The 12,612-nt window shown below is 40.7% G+C and overlaps 1 protein-coding gene across 4 annotated transcripts in view; it reads left to right on the top strand.

Annotated features, from left to right (window-relative positions):
* The window catches only part of LOC118402529 (dipeptidyl aminopeptidase-like protein 6), a 163,806-nt gene that overhangs the window by 130,656 nt on the left and 20,538 nt on the right, over positions 1–12,612 (top strand). For all 4 annotated transcript variants that reach the window (XM_052476901.1, XM_052476900.1, XM_052476902.1 and 1 more), the window contains exons 4-8: positions 895–989; positions 1,105–1,179; positions 1,290–1,342; positions 4,857–4,938; positions 6,839–6,959. In XM_052476901.1, the coding sequence (XP_052332861.1) occupies positions 895–989; positions 1,105–1,179; positions 1,290–1,342; positions 4,857–4,938; positions 6,839–6,959 (426 nt within the window). The remainder of the gene's footprint in view (positions 1–894; positions 990–1,104; positions 1,180–1,289; positions 1,343–4,856; positions 4,939–6,838; positions 6,960–12,612) is intronic.

The following is a 12,612-nucleotide window of genomic DNA, read 5'->3' on the forward strand; positions in this document are numbered from 1 at the left end:
ATGCTGCAGAGGTAACAGGATACCAGCAAGGCCTGCTCCAGTTGTACCTTGGCCTGCTCCAGTTGTACCTTGGCCTGCTCCAGTTGTACCTTGGCCTGCTCCAGTTGTACCTTGGTGCCCCCCTAAAAGATATCTGCTCTCAGTCCGGTGTGGAAGGCTGGCCCCTCATGGCCCCATTATAAGTACTGTTTGAAACAGCTGGATGTGTATTCCACAATGTAATGCTCTCTCTTCAATGCTGTTTAGTGTTTCCAGACAATGTAATGCTCTCTCTTCTATGCTGTTTATTGTTTCCAGACAATGTAATGCTATGCTGTTTATTGTTTCCAGACAATGTAATGCTCTCTCTTCTATGCTGTTTATTGTTTCTTTAATGCTTTCTTCAATGCTGTTTATTGTTTCCAGACAATGTAATGCTCTCTCTTCTATGTTGTTTAGTGTTTCTGTTGCTCTCTCTTCTATGTGTTTCCAGACAATGTAATGCTCTCTCTTCTATGCTGTTTATTGTTTCCAGACAATGTAATGCTCTCTCTTCTATGCTGTTTATTGTTTCCAGACAATTTAATGCTCTCTCTTCAATGCTGTTTATTGTTTCCAGACAATGTAATGCTCTCTCTTCTATGCTGTTTAGTGTTTCCAGACAATGTAATGCTCTCTCTCTTCTATGCTGTTTATTGTTTCCAGACAATGTAATGCTCTCTCTTCTATGCTGTTTATTGTTTCCAGACAATGTAATGCTCTCTCTTCTATGCTGTTTATTGTTTCCAGACAATGTAATGCTCTCTCTTCTATGCTGTTTATTGTTTCCAGACAATGTACTGCTCTCTCTTCTATGCTGTTTAGTGTTTCCAGACAATGTAATGCTCTCTCTTCTATGCTGTTTATTGTTTCCAGACAATGTACTGCTGTATCGAACACGAGAAGGGGACGTGGTCAAACTCAACATCGAAACACAGGAGAGGGTCATTTTGGTGGAGAACAGGAAGTTTGTGAGTATTTACTCATTTTATTCCCGAACATGTATAAGTAGGTGATAAGGTATTGAAAAATGTATGATGACCTTTTGTAATAAATATGACTCAAACATGCTTCTTTGTTATCCAGGAAATGTTCAAAGCCACCAAGTACCACATATCTCCAGACCTGGAACATGTGTTGTTGGCCTACAACGTGGCTCCAGTAAGTAGAAAGGACCACACTTCTTATTTTGTCTCAGATGCAGAGTTTATGGGTTGTTTCTGCCATGCGAGGTTGAATGCTTGATGCTGAAGTTGTGTTTGTCTCTGCAGGTCTACCAGCACTCCTACATGGCCTTCTACATCATCTGTAGTCTCACCACCCCGTAAGTCAGTCTGTCTCTGTTTCCTTTCTTTCTTTCTTTCTTTCTTTCTTTCTTTCTTTCTTTCTTTCTTTCTTTCTTTCTTTCTTTCTTTCTTTCTTTCTTTCTTTCTTTCTTTCTTTCTTTCTTTCTTTCTTTCTTTCTTTCTTTCTTTCTTTCTTTCTTTCTTTCTTTCTTTCTTTCTTTCTTTCTTCACTCTCTTAGACTCTCATCTTATTTTTGTCTAAGTATTAGATGAAACAGGAAACTGTTGAATGTTTTCGGGGACAGCTTGACCTAAAACATATTTAATCTGTTCCCAAAACACAAAAACTGTCGAGTTGTCGGATGATTCAACCAATGTTTATTTTAGGGTACCAAAAACACTCACCTGGGGCCTCATTTATAAATGTTGCCTACAGACAAAATATGCCCCAAAACGCTACTGGCTTTTTCTTGCTCAACAGTTTCGAGTGTGTATCAAGGATGGTTCACCACTGAAAGGACATCCAGCCAACATGGAACCTATCTCTTGTGATGTAACTGTTCACACCTAATGAAATGTTCTGGGAGCCTTTAAAGAACTCAAAGGCTGTTCTGTCAACATTCTTGCACTATCAAAGGATTGTTTTATGCACCCTGATACAGACATTATCTGAATGTCAGCACAACTGGACAGTTTTAGTGTTATGGGAACCATCTCCTGTCATATCTCCACAAAGTTCCAACAACCTAAATAATTGTTTTAGGAACTTTTAAAGAACATTAGGCAAATGTTTTTTTGCAACCTAATAGAGACATTGTAATAATCAGCACATAATCAGTCCTGTGTGGCTCAGTTTGTAGCTCTTGCAACTCCAGGGTTGTGGGTTTGATTCCCACGGGGGACCAGTACAGAGGAGGAAAAGTATGAAATGTACAGTTCCAGTCAAAAGTTTGGACACACCTACTTAGTCTTTCTTTATTTTTACTATTTTCTACATTGTAGAATAATAGTTAAGACATCAAAACTATGAAATAACACATGGAATCTTGTAGTAAGCAAAAAAGTGTTACAGAAATCTAAATATATTTTATATTTTTGATTCTTCAAATTAGACACCATTTGCTTTGATGACAGCTATGCACACACTTGGGCATTCTCTCAACCAGCTTCACCGGAAATGCTTTTCCAACAGTGGAAGGAGTTCCCACATATGCTGAGCACTTGTTAGCTGCTTTTCCTTCACTCTGCAGTCCAACTCATCCCAAACCATCTCAATTGGGTTGAGGTTTGGTGATTGTGGAAGACAGGTCATCTGATGCAGCACTCCATCACTCTCTTTCTTGGTCAAATAGTCCTTATATAGCCTGGAGGTGTGTTGGGTCATTGTCCTGTTGAAAAACAAATGCTAGTCCCACAAAGTGCAAACCAGATGGGATGGCGAATCGCTGCAGAATGCTGTGGTAGCCATGCTGGTTAAGTCTAGTTTAATCACAGACAGTGTCACCACCAAAGCACACCATCACTCTTCCTCCTCTATGCTTAATGTTGGGAACCACACATGCAGAGATCATCCGATCACCTACTCTGCATCTCACAAAGAGCCGACGGTTGGAACCAAAAATCTCAAATTTGGACTCATTAGTCCAAAGGACAGATTTCCACCGGTCTAATGTCTCTTCTTATTGGTGTCCTTTAGTAGTGGTTTCTTTGCAGCAATTTTACCATGAAGGCCTGATTCACGCAGTCTCCTCTGAACAGCTGATGTTGAACTCTATGAAAAACTTGAACTCTGTGAAGCATTTATTTGGGCTGCAATCTGATGTGCAGTTAACTCTAATGAACTTATCCTCTGCAGCAGTGGTAACTCTGGGCCTTCCTTTCCTGTGGCGGTCCTCGTGAGAGCCAGCTTCATCATAGTGCTTGATAGTTTTTGCAACTGCACTTGAAGAAACGTTAAAAGTTCTAGAAATTTTCCGGATTGACTGACCTTCATGTATTCAACTAATGATGGGCTGTCATTTCTCTATGCTTATTTGAGCTGGGGGCTATCTTCTTATTTGAGCTGGGGGCTATCTTTTGTATACCCATCTTACCTTGTCACAACATAACTGATTGGCTCAGACGCATTAAGAAGGAAAGAAATTCCACAAATCAACTTTTAACAAGGTACACCTGTTAATTGAAATGCATTCCAGGTGACTACCTCATGAAGCTGGTTGAGAGAATTCCAAGAGTGAAAACCTGCAAGGCAAAGGGTGGCTATTTTGAAGAATCTCAAATATAAAATACATTTAGATTTTTTTTAACACTTTGTTGGTTACTACATGATTCCATGTGATATTTCATAGTTTTGATGTCTTCACTATTATTCTACAATGTAGGAAATAGTAAAAATAAAGAAAAACCTTGAATGAGTAGGTGTGTCCAAGCTTTTGACTGGTACTGTATATAAAGAGGATGAGTAAAGTGATGGTGAACAACCCAGTTACCAATATTTCCCTGGGTTAGTTACAGTTGAAGTCAGAAGTCTACATACACCTAGGTTGGAGTCACTAAAACTCGTTTTTCAACCACCCCACACATTTCTTGTTAACAAACTATTGTTTTGGCAAGTTTGTTCGGACATCTATTTTGTGCATGATACTAGTCATTTTTCCAACAATTGTTTCAAGACAGAATATTTCACTTATAACTCACTGTATCACAATTCCAGTGGGTCAGAAGTTAACATACACTAAATTGACTGTTGTGAAATCTGAGTTTAAATGTATTTGGCTAAGGTGTATGTAAACTTCCGACGTCAACTGTATATCTTGTCATGTCCTAACAATGTTAACACAACCTAATGAAACATTCTGGGAACCTTGTTAAGAACAGACAAAGTGTGTTCTGGGAACGTTCTTGCAACATCAGGTGATTTTATTTTTGCACCCTAAAAGAAACATTGTAGAATCATCTGCACAACTGGACAGTTTTTATGTTTTGGGAACATGTCTTTTGTGATGTTCCCACCAGACTGTTTCCCACACTGTGATGAAACATTCTGGGAACCTTTTATAGAACATCAGTCAATTTGTTTTCAAACAAACTTTTGGGGAATGTTTCTGTGGTGGTTGTTACAGATGTTGTGCATAACATTTTAGTGAATGTTAGAACCTTCCAATGATATTTCATCTAAAACATTTTTGTTAAATAAATATATTAGATCAAAAATGTTCTCCGAATGCTTTTTGGATGTTATCATCCTAATATTAGATTTAAAAAAACCTTAACTTGAACTTAATTGTTCTGGGAATACTCCTGGTGTCCTGGGTTGTATTGTCACACACTCTGTCTGGCCTGCTTTTTATTCCATATTTATACTTAGTATTAAAGTTAAGGAAACTTCTCTAGTGCTAAATTTAGCTTTGGATGATTGATTTTACCATTACAGAAGCAACCTAGATAGCTCACTGGAAGATTCCATGTATTTCTGTGCACAGTCTGAGGCACACACTCTGAAACACATACACACACAGACACCATGACAGAGTGTGTGTTTTATCTCCACAGGGAGACATGGAGTCTGAATCCTCCTGAGGTACGGAACGCCCCGCTGCAGTATGCTGGATGGGGACCTAAGGGCCAACAGCTGGTAAGAGACCCCACACACATGTCTACACCCTCATTGTCTCACTGAAAAAAAACACACATGCACACAAACGCGCTCACACACACACACACACCTCAATTACCAATATGTTCCATCCTTGAACTTGAAACAAATGTTGATCCAGAATTTTGAAGGTATGACAAAGGGAGAGAGTTGACAGACACCGTGATAAGCCCCTCTATGCTTTCCCTTTCTCCACAGCACCACTTTGGATGTGATGTCAAAATGCTGTTACTATGGTTAAAACAACAACATTGTTGTTTTTGTGGGAAAGGAGAGAGGTCTTCTAAAAAGAGCAGTGTCTCTCACAGCTACAATATCTTTGTTGTTTTCCCTCATTAATACACACTTCCTCATTCACCTCATAACACACAGCACTTTAGACATGACTAATTACAGAACAACAGTAATGGGCTGTATTCCCTTGTGTTTCTCCACTGACTTACCTTTTATTGCAAATCTGTAGGTTTTGTAATTGCTCTTATCATATCATTTGTCTACATTAGGCTACAGACACATTTAGAGGGAGAAAATATTAATATTTGAAGCTGCTACAATATGAGATTTCGTCGTCTGCCAAGTGAGAAAGCGGCTGAATTTGCATATGGTAATATAGTACCTGATTTATTTTTGTTTTGATGTTTATCTGCGTGTTTGGTTAATGAAGAGCTAGAGCTGTATGGGTGAACTGTCTGAGCCGATGTGTTTACTCTCACCTGATAATACCAGATAGTTATTCGTCTCCCATTTCTGGATGTAATGATTTTGCATATTTAAACCTGTCACAATTGTCAGATTGTCCATTATATGACATTGCATATGAAACGTGTGTTTGGATCCAGTGGTGCTGATTCCTCTGTCATGTAGAGTAATTGCCCATGGCTTAATGATCACAGCAGGATGCTTCTGGTTCCACATCACACACACACACACACACACACACACACACACACACACACACACACACACACACACACACACACACACACACACACACACACACACACACAAGCCTCATGTACAAAGGGTATAGAAAATGAAGAGAGTAAATCAATGTTTGAGAGTTTGTCTGACGGACACAGCTCAGATATAACCCTCTCCCACTGACACAGGGTGAAGTTGAAGGAGAGAGTGGATTGACAGCAGTAGTCCCCCCCAGCAGTAGTCTTCTTAATCCCTACTACTCACTATGGTACCATTGGCACAGTGGGCATACACCAGCAGTCCAACATAGCATCAGCAGCTTAACACAGTAATGCCAACCTCCCCACTCCTCACAACCTCCCCACCCCTGTCTGAACCAGTTCCCAATCACCCAGAATGTGTGCATGGTTGTGTGTTTGTAGGTGTATGTGTGTGCATGGATGTGTGTGTGTGTGCCCCTTCAGTGATTCAGACGGCTACAGTACCTTCATTCGAAGCAGAGGGGTGTTTTGCTTACTACTCTATTTGTAGATGGAGTGGAATATGACCTCTAATGAAATCTGCTTCCTTTTATATCTGCTGTATTCAATGCTTTAAGGCATGTTTTGTCACTCAGTCCAGATTGGGTTGACGTGTCTATTTGTGTGAGTGGAAATGTCTCCAGGCTGAAGGATGGATGGGTGTTTTTAGTACTGAGTGAATGTCACACTGTGATGAAAATTGCCCAGAAGGAGTGTCAGTCTTTTTTTTCTTTATCTAGTAATTCATTAAGGGTTATACAGTTTTATTATTATAAGGTAGTAATTATGTTTTATCTACTGTAGTAATTATAAGGCAGCCATAGTGTCAAGCTGAAAAGAACGCATTTGAAAGCCTGGCAAGAAGCAAAAGCAAAATCTCTGAAATGTAATGGTACGATGCTGTATTCACTCCAGCGTCATGTCCCTTTTTTACCCAGATCTTTATCTTTGAGAACAACATCTACTACAGAGCAACGGTGGAGAGCAGGACCATTCGCCTGGTGTCCACAGGGAAGGAGGGAGTCATCTTCAACGGCCTGAGTGACTGGCTGTATGAGGGTAGGAGAACTACAAATACAGCATCACTACTGCATACAGAACTACAAATACTAGCTGGATAGAGAACGCTTGTTAGTTACACCCCAGTATTGCAGCGGTATTGAAACACAGGGCATGGAATCACAAATAAACCCCTCCATCTATGCTGTACAATGTTTTAAACAAGGATAAAGAATAATACAATCATGACAAAGAATAGAGACCATTTTGTTGCCATTTTAGTCATTTAGGAGACGCTCTAATCCAGTGCGATTTACAGGAGCAATTAGGGTTAAGTGCCTTGCTCAAGGGCGCATCGACACATTTTCACCTAGTCAGCTCAGGGATTCAAACCAGTGACCTTTTGGTTTCTGGCCCAAAGCTCTTAACTGCTAAGCTACCTGCTGTTTTTAAGATCAGTTTTTCCCTCTCCTCCAAGACAGCAGGCTATCTATGGGTTGTGTTTGTAAATGATTTCCTTTTAAAGACAAACATCTGGTTGCATTTCACTATCTTTGTCCCCAGAGCTCCCCTAGCTTGTCTCTGTGTTTAGGCAGTATTCATTAATTCATGTCTGCATCGCTGCAATCTGCAGCTGGCAGTCATCTACACTACTCTGCCTCCATTTGTAATGTGATATTAAATATTTCCTGCTCAATATTGTATGTGAGCTTTCTATAGATCTACCTACTGTATTCATTTTTTCAATCATTTCTTTAACATTTTCCCCCATTTTGATTTGTTTTGTTGGCTGGCTGATGGTTTTAAAACTTTTGATGTAACCCCTTATATAACTTCATTACTGGATGGGATGTGTATGTTTTATAGTGTTTTGACTGAGTTTCATAACAGCAGGTTTAGGTTTAAGGTGAAGGTAGTACCTCCTCTCTCTGCTAGTCGCTGCAGTTCAACCACAGGGCATTCTTGATCCCAAATCAGTTTTTGAGAGGATTATAAAATCATTATAACACACTTGTTTACCCTAAGGTCACTCTATCACTATGTAGGCCCATAGAGTACCACATTATGAGTCATAATACGTATAAAACATAAAGGTCAAACAGGGAAATGGTTCCAATCATTTTTTCACCATTCACTTTGTAAATATCTCGAGGACAAGGTGACTTTTATCATTATATTTGCCTGTATTTACCCCCTAAAAATGAAATGCTAATTAGCTGCTAATGTGGCTATCATAAATAACTACAAATGCCATGATGATCTGGACGAGACTACCAAATCGAGGCAAAATAAGAATCTCTGGATTAACTATCTAATGTTAGCTAAATGTAAAATCAGCAAAAAAAGAAACATCCCTTTTTCAGGACCCTGTCTTTTAAAGATAATTCATAAATAATCCAAATAACTTCAAAGATCTTCATTGTAAAGGGTTTAAACACTGTTTGCCATGCTTGTTCAATGAACCATAAACAATTAATGAACATGCACCTGTGGAACGGTCGTTAAGACACTAACAGCTTACAGACGGTAGGCAATTAAGGTCACAGTTATGAAGACTTAGGACACTGAAGAGGACTTTCTACTGACTCTGAAAAACAGCAGTTACACCAGGAACGCACAATCCATCCATCCAACGTTGCTGGACCAGACAGGACTGGCAAAAAGTGCAGTCGCTGACGAGTCGCGGTTTTGTCTCACCGATGGTGATGGTCGGATTCGCGTTTACCATCGGAGGAATGAGCGTTACACCGAGGCCTGTACTCTGGAGCGGGATCGATTTGGAGGTGGAGGGTCCGTCATGGTCTGGGTCACAGCATCATTGGACTGAGCTTGTTGTCATTGCAGGCAATCTCAACGCTGTGCATTACAGGGAGGACATCCTCCTCCCTCATGTAGTACCCTTCCTGCAGGATCATCCTGACATGACCCTGCAGCATGACAATGCCACGAGCCATACTGCTCATTCTGTGCCATGGCCAGGGAAGAGCCCGGATCTCAAATCTGGTGCAGTCCACGAGGAGGAGATGCACTGCAGTACTTAATGCAGTTGGTGGCCACACCCACCAGATACTGACTGTTACTTTTGGTTTGTGGAGTTTTAATGACTCCAGGGTTGCTACCAAAGCCGACTGGTCGTTGGTTGTATTGGTTTGGTTGCCAGAGACGCGACCCTGTCGTTTTGGGTCTGACGAGTCTTTTTGTTCTATATCTATGGATGTGACCCAGTCATTCATTCTAAATGTTCCATTGCCATACTGGCTGGCAACGTTCTTCCGATCAGGAAGGAGACATGTTCTGTCTCATTGGGGCAGTCCATAAGACTGCCAGATGGTGAAACGTGATTCATCACTGTTTCCACTGCTCCAGAGTCCAATAGCGGCGAGCTTTAAACCACTCCAACCGACGCTTGGCATTGTGCAGGGTGATCTTAGGCTTGTGTGCGGCTGTTCGGCCATGGAAAGTCATTTAATGAAGCTCCCGGCAAACAGTTCATGTGCTGACATTGTTTCCAGAGGCAGTTTTGCAACACTCACTACTGAGTTACAACCAAGGACTGACAATATATACGTGCAACATGCTTCAGCACTCGGCGGTCCCGTTCTGTGAGCTTGTCTGGCCTACCACTTCGCAGCTGAGCCGTTGTTGCTCCGAGAAGTTTCTACTTAAGTGATAATGCCAAAGAAGGTGTTTGGACGACATATTGGCACGGGTGTTGTTGGCAAACCGAGAGTCGGAAGTTTACATACACCTTAGTCAAATACATTTAAAGTTTTTTCACAATTCCTAACATTTAATCCCAGTAAAAATTCCCTGTTTTAGGTCAGTTAGCATCACCACTTCATTTTAAGAATGTGAAATGTCAGAATAATAGCAGAGAATGATTTATTTCAGCTTTTATTTATTTCATCACATTCCCAGTGGGTCAGACGTTGACATACGCTCAATTAGTATTTGGTAGCATTGCCTTCAAATTGTTTAACTTTGGTCAAATGTTTCGGGTAGCCTTCAATAAGCTTCCCATAATAAGTTGGGTGAATTTTGGCCCATTCCTCCTGACAAAGCTGGTGTAACTGAGTCAGGTTTGTAGGCCTCCTTGCTCGCACAGGCTTTTTCAGTTCTACCCACACATTTTCTATGGAATTGAGGTCAGGGCTTTGTGATGGCCTCTCCAATACCTTAACTTCGTTGTCCTTAAGCCATTTTGCCACAACTTTGGAAGTATGCTTTGGGTCATTGTCCATTTGGAAGCCCCATTTGCAACCAAGCTTTAACTTCCTGACTGATGTCTTGAAATGTTGCTTCAATATATCCATATAATTTTCCTTCCTCATGTAGCCATCTATTTTGTGAAGTGCACCAGTCCCTCCTGCAGCAAAGCACCCCCACAACATGATGCTGCCAACCCTGTGCTTCACGGTTGGGATGATGTTCTTCGGATTGCAAGCCTCCCCCTTTTTCCTCCAAACATAACGATGGTCATTATGACCAGTTCTATTTTTGTTTCATCAGACCAGAGGACATTTCTCCAAAAAGTACAATCTTTGTCCCCATGTGCAGTTGAAAACCATAGTCTGGCTTTCTTATGGTGGTTTTGGAGCAGTGGCTTCTTCCTTGCTGAGCGGCCTTTGTCCACCTACTTTTGTATGCATGTAGTGTAGTTGCATAATATTTGTATGCCACTAGTGTTATACAGTGACTCTTGAACTGCAGAACCTGATTTATGTTTTAATGTTGTACATTTGATAAATTGTGTTCATGCAGGGCTACCTTGACAAAGAGGCATTGGTCTCAATGGGACTCCCTGCTAAAATAAAGGTGAAATAAATCAAGTAAAATAAAATCTCAGAGCAACATCATCAGATCTGTCTTACCAGAGCAGAATGATTGGTGTGAGTGTGGTGTAGTATAGTAATGAGACAGGTTTATCTTCCAGCCATGCAGGACAGGAGTGATTGTCACGCAGAGCAGAGAGAGTGTCGGAGCAGAGAGAGTGTCAGAGCAGAGAGAGTGTCAGAGCAGAGAGAGTGTCAGAGCAGAGAGAGTGTCAGAGCAGAGAGAGTGTCAGAGCAGAGAGATTGTCACACAAAACTGACAGCGCAGGGCATGGATCTCATTTCAACACCTCAGTGCCGATTTATCACCCCAGACGTGTCGCGACAGGAAACGAGAAGCTGTCTGTCTGTCTATGGGGTTATGTATTGGAATAGGAAGTGTGTTATTGATTGGTGATGTGGAGATATGTGCACTGGATTGAAGCAACAAGTTCCTTTGATTGGCATTAGGCTACTGTGCATAGTAAGCATAATACTGTATTTTCACATTCAGTATATACAGTGCCTACACACACACTGACAGGTATTCATATAACACTTTAGCTTTTATAATAAACTAATCTCTTTACAGTTTACTTATTAGTTTCTAGGGCACAAAATGTGCTTCAAAAGTAGCTTGAATTCATATAGGCCCAATATAGGCTGTATTTTAATTAAAAACATCTTGTTTTTTGGTGCTCCACATTTTCAAAGTGGAAGAAAACATATAGACATTTTTCTAGTAGACCATCTGTCTCTCCTTGAGGGCTGTGGAGATCTGGGTCATGGTCCTCATGCTGTCACCATGACCACACTGAGACTGATATAATACAGTAAGTAACCAGACCCACTGAACTCGGAACTCCTTCACCAAAGCTCTGAAATGCCAGGCCTGTTTCAGCAATATTTCCTCCCATTGATTATCAGTGGGTCAGCAGAGAGCACAGCTCTTTCAGATCACCTATACCCTGCTTCGACTCCTCATACAGATGGTATTTTGCTATGCATCAATAGATTATGTTGGATATATGCTGTCATAATGTACTGAAGATTGTGTTGAACATTGTCCTTGAGAGCATTCAATCAGTTATTTAATTATCCATATCTCATCCCTAGAGAGGCGAACGACGAGTCAACATGTTTGTCAAATCATCGTACACCGCTCTCCCACACAATCTCTGTATGCTGGTCTTCATCGTCCTTCATAGACCATCCTCATCCTCTGTCAACTGAAGTTGAGTCATATTGTCTATGTCTCAGGGAAAGGCTGCTGTTTGTACGATTCCTTTGATAGGAAGCTTTCCTGGAAGGTCTGTGCTTCCACCTGGTGGGCTTTTGTGGATTATATTTGACTGGGCATATAACTCCATTCATTTAATTACCTATCTTGTCCTTTTCTTTACCTCTGTTTTCAAATGACCTTCTGACATGCACTCTCCACACCTGATGGATGATAAAGAAATACATTGACCCAGAACATAATCTGACATTCTACATCCCTCTGTATCTCTGTCGGTAACCCTGCAACATATTTCATCAATAGCTATGAGTAATGGACCTCCACCCCAGTGACAGTACAGTAAATGGGTGCCATAAATCAGAGACAGGCCACAACACATCTGCTCCATCAGCATCTGTTTACTGTGTTGTGTGGTGGAAATAACCTTTATCAGCACACACAGCTAATGAAGTGACTTTGGGATATGATGACATACAGTTGAAGTCGGAAATGTACATACATCTTAGCCAAATAGATTTAAACTCAGTTTTTCACAATTCCTGATATTTAATCCTAGTAAAAATTACCTGTCTTAGGTCAGTTAGGATCACCACTTTATTTTAAGAATTTGAAATGTCAGAATAATAGTAGAGAGAATCATTTATTTGAGCTTTTATTTCTT

Source organism: Oncorhynchus keta, chromosome 23 (genome assembly GCF_023373465.1).
Source record: "Oncorhynchus keta strain PuntledgeMale-10-30-2019 chromosome 23, Oket_V2, whole genome shotgun sequence".
NCBI classification, from domain to species: Eukaryota; Metazoa; Chordata; class Actinopteri; order Salmoniformes; family Salmonidae; genus Oncorhynchus; species Oncorhynchus keta.